Raw genomic sequence first — 18,117 nt, forward strand, 5'->3', positions numbered from 1 at the left:
CAACCATAGAGGTAACTATTTTGGGCCAATAGTGGGCTATTGGCAATTAGAAAATTCTTAACCTAATTAGTTGGTATATTTAGATTTAAATTAAATATGATGTGTAATTTGCAAGGTTTAAAAGTCCACTAGAAACTATAATATATTTTGATTGTCCAGTATGATTGTTTTTTATTCTTATGATAATTGAAGTTTGTCAATTTAGGTAGAAATTCTCTCTCTCTCTCTCTCTCTCTCTCTCTATATATATATATATATATATATATATATATATATATATATATTTTATTGATTGAAAATAATTCTACTTTAAAATTATATGGTGATTTTTATAAAAGAGTTTTTGGTTATTATGATTAAGGATTTAGCTCAATTGTGAAATTGTGTTTTAATTTAAAGAATGATTTTTATTATGATGAACAAATAGAACTTTCAGTTTTATTATCAGTCTAATGATAACTATGAAATATATAAGATTTTCATCGTATTTTTCACTACATTTGACCTACTTTTACATGCATAATTAGATATAACTTGATTCTATACTTCATTTTTATGTTTTATTATTCTTAGATACTACTCTTGTTTATTATGGATGACAGGAGTAAAAATTAAAGCAATACAGGGAGCAAAAAGACCAAGGCATGGAGCCCTGTTTACCATGAGCGACCATGGCCAGCGCCACGGCTCATGGCAGGCTCTACCGTCTTGCCACGGGCAACTGTAACCAGTGCCACGGCTCATGACAGGCTCTGCCGCCAAACCACGGATGGTCGTGGCCAGTGTCACAACCCATGGCAGACTTTGCTGCCACACCACAGCTTGGCCTTGGCAGACTCGATCGCCACACCACGGGTACTCGTGGCTATCTGATTGCGGAACGCCTCGCCACAGGCGGTCGTGCCCAGCGACACGACCCGTGGTGAGCAACCAACCCAAGTGACTATAAATGATGATTCATTCATCAAAACTAGGGAGCTTAATTTGGGGTTGTCCAAGGACCCCCAAGACGGCGGAGGATTCTTTGAAGCTATTCCAAAGCCATCTACGCACCAAAGAGTCATCAGGAGTATCTAGGAGGAGGATTTTTCAAGCAATCTGAGCATTTTCTTTCTTTTCTCTGCTTTCTTTGATTTTAAAATTGTTTGATTGCTATTGTTAATCATGTTTGTTGGCTATAACACCTTGATTATGGGATAATTTATTGGAGTCTAGGGTTAGGGAGTAATTCCTATGTGATGTAAACACATTGCTTTGATCTATGCATGCTTTCTATCTTGCTTCTATGATGTGTTGGATCATGGTCCGGATCTACTATTTTAACATGATCTCAATGCCAAAAGTACAATATTCGTATCCCATGAGAGTTCGGAGATAAACCAAAAGGAAAATCCGACCCTCAGACTCGTAGACAGCCGAGACGCAGAGAGTTGGATACGAAAGTGCTACTTAGCTTTTCGCGAGGAACCCTAGGCAATCATAGAACTTACTAGATCATACCTAATACGTTAGACACACACTTAAGGTTGGTATGTCGCTGTAGAAGCAAAAGTTCACATCAGATATCTTAGGATTGTCTACCTACACAAACTAATATTGAGGACAAGAATTAAAATATAAATCAAGTGTTTACTTGCATTGAAATAAAACTGAAGTCCTATGATCATTCTCTTTGATTGTCTTTCCTCTATCTACTTGCTTTGATCACATTTTGGCTTACTTTTGTGATCTCTTCAGATTCCCTCTCTCTCTCTCTCTCTCACTCTCTCACTTTTTTTTCACATTTAGATTTTGATTTGCAATCATGACAACCAACACTTTTGATTTTATCTAGGCCGTTAAGTTTGATTGGTAATCTAGTACTTGATCCCCAGTCCCTTGTGAATTCAATTTTATTATTACTTGACAACACTTTCTTGTAGATTTACCACAAATCATGTTACTCAATGGTCCTTAATTATTATTAACATTTATAGTGTACAATATTAATATATATTTTTTATTTTTTATAAAAAAATAAATTTAAATTGGTTAAATAATAACATTAATATTAATAAAATAAAATAAATGAGCACTTATATTTACTTCCCTCGCACTCCTGCCCCAACATTTTGCATTCCCTCTTTATGTCGATTACTCTCCTTCCCCATTACCTTACCTTACACTCCCACCCTATTTCATTGACTATTCTTCTCTTCGTTGCTTGTGTCGTTGTTTCCACGACTATCAATTGGGTCGTCTCTCAATTTCCTTGCAAGCCTGTGTCGTCGCATCTAACCATTATAATAGACTCTTCTTTGTGTTGCCTTGCAAGCCTATGCTGTTGCTTCTCCACCCTAGCCGATTTCTAGGTTTCCAAGGTAGTTTTTTTAGCTTAGTTTTAGAGTAGTTTTTCATCTTAATTTTATAGTTCAGAGGATGAGGGTTTGCTTTGGACATGTTCAAAGATTTAATTTTGTTTGGATTTGAACATGAGTCTTTTCTACTTTTATAAAGATCATGGGGATTTGCTTTGGGTTTTAACTCTCTTTTTGTGGTAGCATCAAATACAAGTATTGTGGTTGTTTGAATGTGAATTTTTAGCATTTTAGCATCTTATGCATGCAGATAGAGTTCTAGAAGCACCTTTTGGTATAAATCTGAGCTACCAGAATTGGTCCCTATACATTTAAGTATTATAATTTTAAATTTTTGTGTGCTAGGTTCTTCCTTCATCTATGTTAGGATCCTTCGTACGGCTAGAGAGGGAGGTGTGAATAGCCGCCCCAAATCGCTCTCGTTTCTTCCTACAATTAGGTTAGTCGCAGCGGAAAATACAAAGAAACGAAAGAGAAGAAAACCAAACCTTAACACGAGGATGTAACGAGGTTCGGAGATTAGGGCTCCTACTCCTCGGCGTGTCCGTAAGGTGGACGAGTCCAGTCAATCCGTCGGTGGATGAGTCCCCGGAGAACCGGCTAATACAATATACTCCTTGTGGGTGGAGAAACCTCGCCACAAACGTTTGCAACAGCAAACAAAGAGTACAAGAACAAAGAGTAAGCAAGAAATACAATAAGAATACACAAGCACTCTACCAATCTTGCTTTCTCGTCGACTGGAGTCCGGATGAAGCAGCAGCTTCAAAAACTCTAACAGCAGCAGCTGTTCCAGTCGGGGAAGCTCACGCGAAGCTTTGGACGAGCTCAACAAAACTCAAGCACAGCAGCACTTAGAACAGGAAGAGAGAAGTAGAGTCTATGCACAGACCTCGATCCTTTTATACCTGCGAAGACAGAAGCCAGCGGAGAAGAAATCTAGCCGTTGCGTCGCAACGGCTAGTGCCCTGATCGGTCTGTGGACCGATCAGGGAACCTACTGATCGGTCCCCAGACCGATCAGCATGATTCACAGAAAGTTGCCTTTCGTTTCCTGATCGGTCCGTGGACCGATCAGGTCACACTGGATCGTGAGACAGGTACCTGCGTCTCTGATCGGTCGTGGAGACCGATCAGTAAGCTCACCGAACCGATGCGCTTTGCCTTCTGTTTGTTATCTGATCGGTCACCAGACCGATCAGATACACAAACGTATCACTGGATCGGTCTGCAAACCGATCCAGAGCTTGGTTTTTGCCCAAACCAAGTCCCAAGTCTCCCAAACCAACATTCGGTCAACCTCGACCTGTTGGTACTTAATTCCTAGCATCTGGTCACTCCCTTGACCTGCTAGAATTCCCCGCCAAGTGTCCGGTCAATCCCTTTGACCTACTTGGACTTTCCAACACCAGAAGTCCGATCATCCCTGATCCATCTGGATTTTCCCTTGCCTGGCTTCACTCACCAGGACTTTCACCTGGCTTCACTCACCAGGATTTCCACATTGCCTAACATCCCAGTTAGGACTTTCCCACTGCCTGGCTTCACTCACCAGGACTCTCCACACTGCCTGGCTTCACTCACCAGGACTTCCCACACTGCCTAACATCCCAGTTAGGACTTTCTCATTCACCTAGCTTCACTCACTAGGATTTTCACCTGGCTTCACTCACCAGGATTTCCCCGAATGCCTGGCTTCACTCACCAGGACTTTCACCTTCACCTAGCTTCACTCACTAGGATTTTTCCCCGTGCCAAACTCCCTGTTTGGACTTTCCCCGTGCCAAGTCTCCATACTTGGACTTTTCGCGTGCCAAGCTCCCTGCTTGGACTTTTCCAGTGCCAAGTCTCCATACTTGGACTTTTCCAGTGCCAAGTCTCCATACTTGGACTTTTCCAGTGCCAAGCTCCCTGCTTGGACTTTTCCGTTGCCAAGTCTCCATACTTGGACTTTTTCCCGAATCAGGTCAACCAGGTCAACCTTGACCTACGGTTGCACCAATAATCTCCCAAACATCTATTCTTGTCCCATATCAAGAATAGAACTCTCTCACGAGTGTCAAACATCAACATGCAACTCAACTAGGTCAACCTTGACCTAAGGTTGCATCAACAATCTTCCCAAGTCAAACATCAAAATACAACTCGAGTCAAGTCAACTCGAGTCGGGTCAACCAGGTCAACCTTGACCTAAGGTTGCACCAACAATCTCCCCCTTTTTGATGTTTGACAAAATCATAATCAAGTTAGGTTAACCCGATAACCTAACTTAGGTTTTCCAACCATCTTCCAATGTCCAATGTTCTTTCCTTGAACATTCTCTGGACATTCTCCCCTTAGGTTAACCCGATAACCTAACTTGGGTTCTCCAATAATTCTCCCCCTTTTTGACACACATCAAAAGGTATTCCAATGTTCTTCCTCGAACATTCCTTGACATTCTTTCCCTAGCTTAGGTTAAACCGATAACCTAACTTGGGTTCTCTAATAATTCTCCAATGAACACTCTCCCCTTTTTGACACACATCAAAAAGAAAAAGGAGGGTATCAAGGTCAAGAGTTTCTTCCTAATGAAAGTCCCATACCTTTCATTGAAACTCTTATTTTCCCTTTGATACTAAGTTCAACAATCCACTTAATGATAATCCCATATCACTAATCCTCAAGGAGTAAAAACTCCCCTAAAAGCTAACTCCCCTTGACCATTGCACCAACAATGTCTTGGAGAGTTTCAAACCTTTATAAATCTAAAAACCAACTGTCACCGAAATTTCAGACATGCAGTCGAATTTCAGACATTGGCACGCTATCAGACCTCACTGGATCGGTCACCGGACCGATCCACAACACTCTGGATCGGTGACCGATCTAGCCCTCCCTGGATCGGTCCAGCGACCGATCCAGACACTGATCACAGGGATTTCTGATTTTTCTTCTCCCGAAATTCAGAAACCCCTAATAAATTCCAGAAAATTCGAAAAATTGTGAAATTTTGAGGATACATTCCTCATAACATACATTATCATGGAAAAATAGTTTTCTATGAAAATAGTTTCCATTTTCAAATCTTGATACAAAATTCAAAACTTTGAAATAGTTCAAAGTTAAGTCATCTTTGTATCATCTTGCTCAATGAAGAATGCTATCACTAGGAAAGCTTCATCAAGGTTTTTCAAATCAATTTTAAAATGCTTTTAAAACCATTTGAATTTAGGACCATAATCTTAGGGCTAAATGTACATGACTTGTACACAAGCTTTCCTATGATCCCTATTTTCTTGAATTAGGCTCATCTAGGTACAAAACCTATGCACCTTGATCCTAACTCATGATCCTAATATCTCACACACATCTAAAGTGTATCAAACACATCCAAGTCAATTTTGATGTGAGATATGGGTTAAGGTCAACTTAGGCTAAGTTCTCATGCATTTTCTAAACACCAATTTGATCTCAATATCAAATTATATGTTTGTCCTTAAATCAATTCAATTGATTATTAATGCAAGAGATGATGACATGGCATAAAATGGTATCATAAATGAAAACATGTGCCAATGTCATGATGTCATGGCATAAAGTTTGAAACTAAACTAACACATGACATATAAACTAGCCTAAGCATTATCATGACATTTCAAATGATAATAAAACTAAACATGATGTCATGACATGTGAGGGTAAACAATCATGGCAAGATTTAGCATAAATAAATATACCTAGATTACCTATCTAAGTATCCTTAACCACTTTGCTAACCTAAAATTTAACCCTTGATTGCCCAAAGTGCTCCAAGAAAATGTCAAAACCCAAATTGGCATTTCTTGATCTCTTGTTTGATTTATATCATTTGAAATTCTACAAGAGTAGCACTTCTAAATTAAGGCCCGGATTGCCTTGATTACCTAAGAGAATATCAAAATCCCAATTTGATATTTCTCTAGGTTTTTCCAAATTGTGTCACATTAAAGTAAGATTAATATATTCTCACTTTGGCACACTTTACTCTTCCAAGGAGTGAATGATAAAGATTATTCCATTTCATTTTCAAAGGTTTCCAAAAACCTTGAAAATGCTCCTTGAGTGTCAATTTCCTCAAAGTTGGGTTAACTACCCTTCTTATTGGAGTTGACACTCTCTAACCCATTTATGGGGTAGAGAAGATGCTCCTAGGAACCCAATACCTATTTGAGCTCATTGGGTTCACTAAATATTCACTAGGGATGACTTCCCTAGCAACCCTCCTAATGACCCTCTTAGGCTTTGAAGCCTTGGTCATTTGGGTCTCGTCAAGGTCAACTATAGGGGTGACTCCCCTTGTAACCTTGGTAATGGTCTTCCTAGCCCTAGGTTTTGTTCCATAATCGAATGGAACATTATGATAAGTGGGCTTGACCATTTGGGACTTAGGTTTGTGACCCAAACCTTTCTTGTCCTTGGACTTGGGTTTTTGACTCTTAAACCCTAGAGATGACTTCTCCATGTTCTTAAGAGTCTTTTCTAAAGTATCAAGTCTTGACTTCAAGACTTGATTCTCCTTCTCTAATACCTCAATTTTTGATTTATCACTCTTCCTTGAGGTATTCCTAGGCATATGTCTAGTTGATTTAGGATTCCTACCTAGGTTATCCTTAACCTTAGAAGTGTTAAACCTAGGGTTAGCATTCCTAGTAGTATCCCTATCTAGGCTGACATGTTTAGCACCTAAGCACATGTGTTGATTTCTAGTGTTAACATGCTCATCATTATTGACTAATGCAATAAAATTACTAGCATGTATCCTACTAGAATTGCACGAATGAGCCTTAAAAGATACCTTAGGGTTTGCCTTAGCTCCCCCTATCGATGTGCTCGATCTCTTGTCCTTGCGAGGTTTCCTCCCCTTCGGACATTGGCTCCTATAGTGTCCCCGTTGCTTGCATTGAAAGCACACCACGTGCTTCTTGCCTTTGCGTGTTGGGACTCCGGCTTCCTTGACCTTTGGTGCCGGTGGAGTCTTCCTAACTCTCTTTGGACATTTGCTCTTGTAATGTCCACACTCCCTACACTCAAAGCATATTATATGTAACTTATTTGAAATTGAAATGCTTGAGTTACCTAGGTTTGGGCATGGGTGTGAGCTCTCTTCCTCATCCCTTCCGGAGGTAGATGCCTCTTCTTCTTGCTCCGAACTTGAACAAGAGGAACTCTCCTCCTCTTCTTCCTTGGATGTTGAGTAGCCCTCAACTCCCAATTCGCTCCCTCCATGATGTGAGCTACTTGGCTCACTTAGCTCCTCTTCATGGCTTGAACTTGAGCTATCCTCATGGAACTTTGCCAAGTTGTTCCACAACTCCTTGGCATTGTTGTATTTACCTATCTTACACAAAACACTAGTAGGTAATGAAAATTCAATTGTTTTAGTTACCTCATTGTTGATCGTGAATTGGTGGACTTGTTCCTTCGTCCACTTGTTCTTCTCTAGAGGCTCTCCTTCTTTATCCATTGGAGGAGTAAACCCTTCTTGTACACAAAACCAGTTCCACATATTAGTCCTAAGAAAATACATCATCCTTACCTTCCAATATGCGAAGTTGTCGTTGTAGAAGGGTGGAATGGTGATGTCTTCTCCAAATTGATCCATCTCTAGCTTGTGTTCTGAATGTGTGTGCTAGGTTCCTCCTTCATCTATGTTAGGATCCTTCATACGGCTAGAGAGGGAGGTGTGAATAGCCGCCCCAAATCGCTCTCGTTTCTTCCTACAATTAGGTTAGTCGCAGCGGAAAATACAAAGAAACGAAAGAGAAGAAAACCAAACCTTAACACGAGGATGTAACGAGGTTCGGAGATTAGGGCTCCTACTCCTCGGCGTGTCCGTAAGGTGGACGAGTCCAGTCAATCCGTCGGTGGATGAGTCCCCGGAGAACCGGCTAATACAATATACTCCTTGTGGGTGGAGAAACCTCGCCACAAACGTTTGCAACAGCAAACAAAGAGTACAAGAACAAAGAGTAAGCAAGAAATACAATAAGAATACACAAGCACTCTACCAATCTTGCTTTCTCGTCGATGGAGTCCGGATGAAGCAGCAGCAGCTGTTCCAGTCGGGAAGCTCACGCGAAGCTTCAGAGGAGCTCAACAAAGCTCAAGCACAGCAGCACTTAGAACAGGAAGAGAGAAGCAGAGTCTATGCACAGACCTCGATCCTTTTATACCTGCGAAGACAGAAGCCAGCGGAGAAGAAATCTAGCCGTTGCGTCGCAACGGCTAGTGCCCTGATCGGTCTGTGGACCGATCAGGGAACCTACTGAACCGTTCCAGAGTACAAAAAGACATGTATGGGTCTCGCTTTTCGATCGGTCGTGGACCGATCGGCACGGATCGGTCCACAGACCGATCCCACCTCTCCCGGCGTCTCGATCGGTCGTGGAGACCGATCAAGCCCTGATCGGTCCCCGCACCGATCAGATGCTTGCCTTCTGTTTGTTATCCGATCGGTCACCGGACCGATCGACACAAGTATCTGATGATCGGTCTGCAGACCGATCCCGAGCTTGGTTTTTGCCCAAACCAAGTCCTAAGTCTCCCAAACCAACATTCGGTCAACCTCGACTGTTGGTACTTAATTCCTAGCATCGGTCACTCCTTGACCTGCTAGAATTCCTCGCCAAGTGTCCGGTCAATCCTTTGACCTACTTGGACTTTCCAACACCGTAAGTCCGATCATCCCCGATCCATCTATTTTTCCTTGCCGGCTTCACTCACCGGGACTTCCCGGCTTCACTCACCAGATTTCCACATTACCTAACATCCCGCTTAGGACTTTCCCACCGCCTGGCTTCACTCACCGGACTCTCCACCGCTCGGCTTCACTCACCGGACTTCCCACACCGCCTAACATCCCGCTTAGGACTTTCTCATTCACCTAGCTTCACTCACTAGGATTTTCACCGGCTTCACTCACCAGGATTTCCCAATGCCCGGCTTCACTCACTGTGACTTTCACCTTCACCTAGCTTCACTCACTAGGATTTTTCCCGTGCCTGCTTGGACTTTTCCCCGTGCCAAGTCTCCATACTTGGACTTTTCGCGTGCCAAGCTCCCTGCTTGGACTTTTCCAGTGCCAAGTCTCCATACTTGGACTTTTCCAGTGCCAAGTCTCCATACTTGGACTTTTCCAGTGCCAAGTCTCCATACTTGGACTTTTCCAGTGCCAAGCTCCCTGCTTGGACTTTTCCGTTGCCAAGTCTCCATACTTGGACTTTTTCCCGAATCAGGTCAACCAGGTCAACCTTGACCTACGGTTGCACCAATAATCTCCCAAACATCTATTCTTGTCCCATATCAAGAATAGAACTCTCTCACGAGTGTCAAACATCAACATGCAACTCAACTAGGTCAACCTTGACCTAAGGTTGCATCAACAATCTTCCCAAGTCAAACATCAAAATACAACTCGAGTCAAGTCAACTCGAGTCGGGTCAACCAGGTCAACCTTGACCTAAGGTTGCACCAACAATCTATACTAGCAGCTTGTACTTAGAATGGAAACATACTTGTATCTAAATTAGAATTTCTTTTAGATGAGATATTCAAATTTTCTTTGACTAATGGTGCATGGAGTCAGTGGTTGACACATAATTAATTTGGATAGATTGAATAAGCATTTAGATTGAGTGGATAAAATATCTTGTATTTTTTTAGTGCCCTATGTCTATTCAAAGATAGATGGAATATATCACCACCCCCAATTACAATATTTATTTGTTTTGTATCTTTGTGATTAACATCATACAATTCTATATTGTTATTTTTAGGTAACTTTCGAAAATAGCAAACAAAGGAATACAAAAGCTAATCCAAAATAGCTAAAGATGAGTACCAGAGGAGAAGATGATGAAAATGAATCACAAGACAACATTTTATTCACAATTGAAGATACAAAATGATACACAAAATGAGAAGGTTAATGACCAAGGTGAAAAATATTTTTGGATATAAACAGTGAATAATTTTTGCAGCACTAAGTGAAAATTATATTTTTCAAATGAAAATGAGGTCATCTCTTCATCCCAAGCTCAACAAAGAAGACGTGGCAAGATTATTATGAGAGATATTCATGAATTACACCCCGATCATGTGCTAGTAGTAAAATTTAATAAAAGGGGATAGCCTTATGGGGTGATCTTCAACTGACGCGTGTAAATTTTATTAGGATTATTGCATGGAATAGACTTGTACTATTGCCTCTAAACTTTTTAGATTAAATTAAAATGCCGATAAATAAGTTAAATGATGCATGAAAACTTGTTACTATAAGTTGACAAGTGTTTTCAATTTTGAATTTAAAGCATGAACATATTTCATTTTATGTTTATAGGCACATTTCCGTATCCCCAATTGACATAGAAGAGTTATAATGCAAATATTGGGGGCCACATGGAGATGGTGGAGGACTGAAGTGAATGCTATAACATATGATTCAAATATTCCACTAGAAGAGCTTGTTGCAATATGACCCATTCCTCATGGGCTGGCGCTTCAAATTTGGAAAGTTTTATATAACTATTGGAAGTTTACTGAGATACAGTTAATATTAATTGCTTTCGATATATGTTTATAGATGTTATAATTTTATTATAAATTTTTATGTCAGAGAACTTCAAAAATCAATAGAGAAAATGCAAACAAAAAGAAAGAGACTCATGCACAGGAACACACTAGTATTTCGTCATTGGAATAAGTTTGTAAAAATCAAATTATTTCTTTTCTTCCTTTAAGTTAGCTTCTCATTGCTCATTTACTATTTTACACTTTAATGCTCTTATCCTTGAAGTTCTAAGGTTTTATGGGATTCTAGATATTGATTACAATGAATATAATGTATATAGTTAGCTTTTGGTGGAATGTGTAAATTAGCAATATAAGTTATTGCGCAGATATACAAATTTATGTTGTTAATATTTGGTATTAAATGTGAATTTGTTATCATATTAATCTCAAGAGAAGTAGAAAACTAAGTCATATTGGAACACAACAATTGAGTTGAGGAAATATGTGAATTTTCTTCCTTTGATGATGAGGCAAAACGAGCCGCGGTAATAATATATTTCACTATTTAAGTTTACTTTTATTTTTTTCATTTTATTAATAATTTATTTAATTGTTAGAATTTATTTAAAGAGACTATGGATCATCACCTAGATAAACCTAAAGGAACACTGCTGGATTTTCGGATACGTATTTTAAAAATTTGTTTTAAAAAACAAACAATAGAACTTTAATAATTTCCTAAATTATTACAACTAACATATCACACACATACAAGATGCACACATGCGCTAGATATAACCATAGATCAAAGTGTTCATTTAGGAATTATACATGTGAGTTCATAATCGAACCTGATAGAGAGTGTTTGCCAACCTTGCAAGCCTAGCCTTTATCGAAATCAACGAGCAAGCTTACCGAAGTTTGCCTCTATCGATATCTATGTCGCACGGTCAATCACAGCTTCTACAAGTCGTCTTTATGCATGCATGTATCGGTTTAGGACCGTCTATAAAAAATATTCACAAGCAGTTAATAATCACTTCTAAAGGTATGCATTAGAAGTGGCTGGATGGTTTAAATCACCGGTTAGTTTTAAAACCGCCTCTAAATTAATTTTTTTTTAGTGTTCATATTTATAAAAATGTCATTTTCAAAATAGAACATTGAATTGTAATATAATTTTAATATAATTATCAAACGATAGTTTACATTGACAAAATAGAATTGTAATATAATATTTTCTTACACATTGTCATTGATCAATCAAGAAAAGAAATCTGTATAATCCGTGTAGACAACCATCACACTCCTCACTTGATGCTTCCCGTCCGACCAAATGACCGTCGCCGGCACCGTCGAGTTCCCTGGCAATGGCCCGCCTGAAACCGACACAGTGAACTGCCTCTTCTCCTTCAACTCCGAAAACTTCAACTTTCTAGGATTCACCACCACATTAAGTCTGTGATGAGCCCAGACCTCCGCCTTGTACCTGCAGCGTCGGGCGCCGCCGACGTTGGTCACTGTTCTCAAGAACTTCGCGGCGAAGGCTTTACCGGACTGAACATGTAAGGCCATGGAAGGGTAATTGAGATCCCTCGCCGTTCCATTGCTGCTGGCAGAGCAGGAACTGGCGTCGCCGGTGACGATCCTGATCATGGTTTCGTTGTAGCCTGAGTTACAGAGCATTTGCACGTAGTCACTGGCACCAGCGTCGTAGACAAGACCTGGGTGGACGGCCTTCACCGGGTTCAGTTGCCCGGCTCCATACGATAATTCGTCTTGGCGGGCCGAAGGATACATCGGTTTGGCTGTATAAAGCATGGACGACAAATTAAAATGAGAAATTTCTCTAGCTTCAAAAAACAGGGTTGAAGAACAAAGGTATATATAATGTTTAGTCATGAGACCTGTCGTCATGAGCGCCGACATGATGGCTGCCGGCGACCAATTTGGGTGGAAAGACTTGACGTAGGCGGCGGCGCCGGTTACGTGGGGGCAAGCCATGGAAGTGCCCGAGATTATGTTGTACTTTACGACCCTTGTGTCGATGATGATGCCTGACACTGGTGCAACCCGTGACCAGGCGGCCAAAATGTCAATTCCTGGAGCACTTATATCAGGCTGCATATGCAAACATAAACATTTCCAAGTTGCAATAAAAATATATATATGCCAAAATAATCGAACTGAATGATGAATTAATGACCTTGAGGATGTCAGGGGTGATGGTGTTTGGGCCTCTCGATGAGAACGAAGCAACCAGGGGAGCCTCGGAGTCAAAAACTTCTTCGCTTTTGTGGATGTTGGCCACGGGATTTCTGGCCAAGATCATATATATTCACGGATTAATACTACTACCTATGATTTCTATTTACGAAATATTATAAATAAACACTCACTTAGTGTTGTTTATGTAGCTCAAAAGTTTGAGCCCATCCAAGGAACTGACTGTAATGAATGGAACTGGGTATAAGTAGGAAACGTCAAGTGAAGAGTCATCTATAGATATCAATCCTTTAATGCCTGTACTAAAAATTTCGTCAGAGAAGTACTTGCAGAGAACAATCTTCCCTTTCACCATGTTTATATCTGGCAAAGCAGTGCAATCCCTGAAACAGCAATAGACAAGTTTGATAATTATTGAATATATCATTCCGCATATATATATAGCATTATCTTCATACCCTGGTGAAGTAGTTGCATTTCCCTGCAAGTAGAACAAGGGATGATCATCCCTATTTTTTGTCGCAAACGTGTTGACAGAAACTCCCTGCATTTTCCCACCGAGATTAATAATAATTTCTTATTTTCATGCAACATGATCTACGAATAACACATAAATAAGACTACGTACTAACACAAGTTTTTTGCATTAATTGATTACTCACCAAAGTGGACACATGGTCTCCGGTGACCACCTTGTCTATGATGTGCCTATCGATGCTGCTCGCAGTCGCGACCAACATCCACGGTGCCACGTTGCAGACTGTGCCATGGTATGGCCCTGCATTCCCCGCAGAGGTCGACGTCAAAATCCCGTTCGCCATGGCGTGGAAGGAGCCAATAGCTATCGAGTCCCGGAAGTAATCCGCGGCGGTGGAATGGCCGACAGACAGGGAGATGATGTCGACACCGTCGGAGATCGCATCGTCAAATGCCGCCAAGATGTCTGGATCTGTGCACCCGAACGACCAGCACACCTTGTATATTGCGAGCCTCGCCAACGGCACTGCCCCTCGGGCCATGCCCTTGGCGAGGCCGTAGAGGTTGGCGTGGGAGACGGTCCGGCCAGCGGCAGTGGATGCTGTGTGAGTCCCGTGACCTTCAAAGTCGCGTGGAGATGGCTCGCTCAACTTGTAATCACCTAAAAATCTATTGTAGTAGCGCGCCCCGATGATTTTACTTAATTAATAATTCAATCAATCAAAAATTTATGTTAGTAACCACTTTAAATCAAGTCAAATATATATATATATATTGCAAATGATCGAATTTTATCAGTATACTTGTTGCATGTCATATTTACACAAGCACCCTTCCATTTCCTAGGCGGAGGCCTCAATCCTTGATCGTTGAAGGACTTGGATTCCGGCCAGATTCCACTATCGATCATTCCGATGATGACATCACTTTCCAGTATGGGATTCTTGTTTACTCTTTGCGGGAAGTTGAGGAAATCCCATGATCTCGTCGTGTGAAGCTTCAGCGTTTTACTATGAAACACTGAAACTATTCCCTCCATTTCTACAATATAATTAATTCGTGTTAAATTATCATTAATTTATAACATATCTACAATTCAAACTATTCCCTCCAATGGAAATTATACCGCTTAATTTTTTTGCCTCATCTATAGAAAGTTTGGCAGCAAATCCGCTGAAACTCCTTTGGTAGCTATACACCAAAGACTCACTAGGCGAGCTGCATTATCAATTGTTTTAGTCTTAGAATTTGATAAAATATATAATATTTATATATACATCAATTTATTACCTGTTCACAAGAATTTTTTTAAGCAAATTAAGATGGAATTCATAGGTTGGGTACTGGGATGAGTGTTGAGCTCCCATATACACAATATATACCTACAGGATGACATTGATGTATGGTAATATTAATTGTAATAATACAGATTAAAGAACAGTTTTCAAAATGCAAATTTACAAACTTCGGAATTACCTTTCTTTCTTCATTTGAAGATGCTGACGTAAAGAAAAGAATAAAGGATACGAAAAAGGCAAGAGAAATTTGATGCGAAAGTAGAGAAGTCATTACTCTTCCGATCCTATGAGTTTCTGTCAATGTCCATCAAGGTACATGGAATTTTATAATGGATGCCAACTAATGGAGAGTTTAGGATTAATGGACATGATGAATTACATTGTCAGTTGTCGCGGTGTCACTGCTAGAATAGAAATGATTATTGGCAAAATTCTAGGGGCTAAAATAAATTGTACAGGTAATTTACTAAACAAATATAATTTTAACCAATGAAATATTTAGAACTATCAATAAAAAATAATTTTAATTGATAATTAAAATCATTCATAGTAAAAATAATTTTGACTTATATTTTTAATTTTTTATCCTCGAAATGAATTTTGCAGATATAAAAATTTAACTAGTAATTATATTAAATTTGATTCATAATTATATTAAACTTTAGCTAATAAAATATTTTAAAATATCAGCAAACAAATTTTGATCACTAAATATAATTATTTATTATTATAATTATATTAAGATAATTTTTAAATATTATGATTTTGTATTCATAATTTTTTTCTATAAAAAATATTAATGTTTTTTAATGTAAAAAAGATATGTGCCTAGAACAGTGCTAACTTTTTTTTTCAGATTAATTTCCATAATAATTTTTTCTCTTATAAAGGTGTAAATGTAGACTGATTAATTTTTTTTCATATTTGTAAATGAAATAGTCTTATAATTTGGGACAAATTTCGCATTTTTGTATTAACATAATATGAAATTAGTATATTATGGGTTTAATGTTATTTTAATTATTCTTAAATTTAAAAATGTTAATGATTTCAGAAATCAAAATTAGAACCTAAACTTTAACAAAAGAAATATTGTTTAATTTATGACTAAAATATTTACCGTCAACTGAAATAATATTTATTTTATATCTAATTAATTTTATTAATTAAACTAATTGAATCTTTATTGGTTATGTATTTTTTTAAAAAAAAAATAGTTATTTTAGTTATTTTTATTGTATCGTGTGAATTGTGAACCAAATCAAATGCAACATTTTACCAAGGGCGTTTTTGAAGTTTAAATGATATACTACAAAGTTTCATATTTATTAAACGGCCATTTAATTTTCAAAATACCTGTATAGTTTACATTGATGAAATAAAATTGTAATATAATATTTTATTAATTACATTCATTAAAATTCTTAAATTCGAAATGTAATATAATATTTTTTATTCTATACATAGATAAATCACAATCATAATAAATATGTGTCGACAACGATCCCACTCCTCACCGACCACATGACTGTTGTCGCCGAAGTTGTTCCCTTGTTGCTGGCGAGCAGAAATCTTACCTCCATCTGCTCGCAACTTTTTTTTCGAGTCGACGAGATCCTCGCTTTCTTCCCATCCAGAAGGTGCAAACTGCAAAGCCATCGCTTGAACTCTCCCTCTTCGAGCCGAGCGAGAGCTGCTCGGCATTTTTCCTTTCTGCCAGTGACCCCCTGCCTTCATCCTTCTTGTTTACCGACGAGGATCATCTGGCATCTCAATCATCTCCTTCACGCAAGTAGACTTCTCCCAGTGAGCAGTAGCCCACCGGACTTCAGCCAGGTTCCTTGCTGCCGAACTTCGATCCACAACCGCCGACCACAAGGTAGAAGTTCCTCCTTGTCTCTGTCCTTGCTGCTGGACTTCAACGAGCTTGTTGCCGCCGTCTGGTTTTCTGCCACTCCTAGTCAAAGGAGCATCTCTTTCACAATTTGCAGAAGTTAACATCATCTACAGGACAAGTTATTTTACTTTAGATGTCAAATATTCAACAACATTAAGGAGACCAAAAGCAAAGTTCAGATCGATTTCAAATTTATCACATCATTGGTCATATTAGAAATCAATGCTCTAGAAGATTTGATTGGTCATATACTCGGAGAAAATGTCAAATTTGTCTCAGAAATGAACATTTTGGTATTCAATACCCTAGACAATTTGACTCAAATTTTATCGGTAGTCCTACAACTTTAAGACAACCAACTGCTTCACAAGTCTATCCTAAAGTCCTCTCGTCCGTGGCTACTCATAGTAAAACCCTAGAGTTTTCATCTACTAATTAGTATATTGACACTGTAGCAACTTATCATATCACATTATATTATAATATCCTTATAGACTTAATGTCATATTATGGCTTAAATGCGGTTCAAGTAGGCGATGATACATGTTTGCAAATTGTTGATCTTGGAAACATATATATTCATTTATCTAATCATACTTTTCACATGCGCAAAGTCTTTCATATTACATCCATCACTAAAAATTTACTCTCTTCATGCTAGTTTTGTCTTAATAACAATGTCATTTTTTAGTTTCATCATAATCATTATCTTATAAAAGATAAAGGAACAAATACTATTGTGTTTGATGGGAGAATCAAAACTTGTCTCTACTATCTTTAAAGTTTTTCAATCAAAATTTTTGTTGGTGAATGCATAAATAAATCAGCTTGGCATACTCGACTTGATCATCCTTCTCTTCACATTGTTCAGTCAATCATCAATAGATATGGTTTACCTACTTCCTTTACCTCATCTCCATCTCATTCATATAGAGTCTGTATAGAATCTAAAAGTCATAAGTCACCTTTTTCTTTATCTGATCATGTCTCTAATTTCCATTTGAAATAATTCATTTAGATGTTTGGGGCCCTGCACTTATTTTGTCTAACTAGGATTTCTCATATTATGTTACTTTCATTGATCATTTTAGTAAGTATACTTGGTTCTATCTTATGAGAAGGAAATCTGATTTATTAGATATATTATGTAATTTTCAAGTCAAGTTGAACTATATTTTGATCGTAAAATACTCTCTTTTTATTTTGATTAGGAAGGCGAATATCAAGTTCTCTATCATCATCTTGTTTCTTGTAGAATTGTTGATCGAGTTTCTTGTCCTCACACTCTAGAACAAAATGACTCTACTAAGAGAAAACATAGACATAGTTG

At 38.6% G+C, this 18,117-nt stretch overlaps 1 protein-coding gene across 1 annotated transcript; it reads right to left on the minus strand.

Moving 5' to 3' along the window:
* Window positions 1–12,152: 12,152 nt before the first annotated feature.
* Window positions 12,153–16,549, minus strand: LOC122043888 (subtilisin-like protease SBT4.3). The gene is made up of 11 exons (XM_042604453.1): window positions 16,468–16,549; window positions 15,069–15,091; window positions 14,883–14,974; window positions 14,719–14,810; window positions 14,396–14,633; window positions 13,778–14,291; window positions 13,574–13,659; window positions 13,289–13,498; window positions 13,096–13,207; window positions 12,797–13,010; window positions 12,153–12,697 (listed from the first exon to the last, which is right to left on the minus strand). The coding sequence occupies exons 1-11, from the start codon at window positions 16,547–16,549 to the stop codon at window positions 12,153–12,155; spliced, it is 2,208 nt and encodes a 735-aa protein (XP_042460387.1).
* Window positions 16,550–18,117: the final 1,568 nt, after the last annotated feature.

The sequence above is a fragment of the Zingiber officinale genome, chromosome 2A (genome assembly GCF_018446385.1).
Source record: "Zingiber officinale cultivar Zhangliang chromosome 2A, Zo_v1.1, whole genome shotgun sequence".
Lineage (NCBI taxonomy): Eukaryota > Viridiplantae > Streptophyta > Magnoliopsida > Zingiberales > Zingiberaceae > Zingiber > Zingiber officinale.

What these genes read in the sequence shown, in the direction of transcription:
- LOC122043888 (XM_042604453.1), bottom strand. Translation starts at nt 16,549, where the DNA reads ATGGCTTTGCAGTTTGCACCTTCTGGATGGGAAGAAAGCGAGGATCTC. An exon ending in AAAGTTGCGAGCAGATGGAG is followed by an intron (nt 15,092 to 16,467) that starts GTAAGATTTCTG and finishes TCTTTACGTCAG; the next exon opens with CATCTTCAAATGAAGAAAGA. An exon ending in TGAGGCAAAAAAATTAAGCG is followed by an intron (nt 14,634 to 14,718) that starts GTATAATTTCCA and finishes ATTATATTGTAG; the next exon opens with AAATGGAGGGAATAGTTTCA.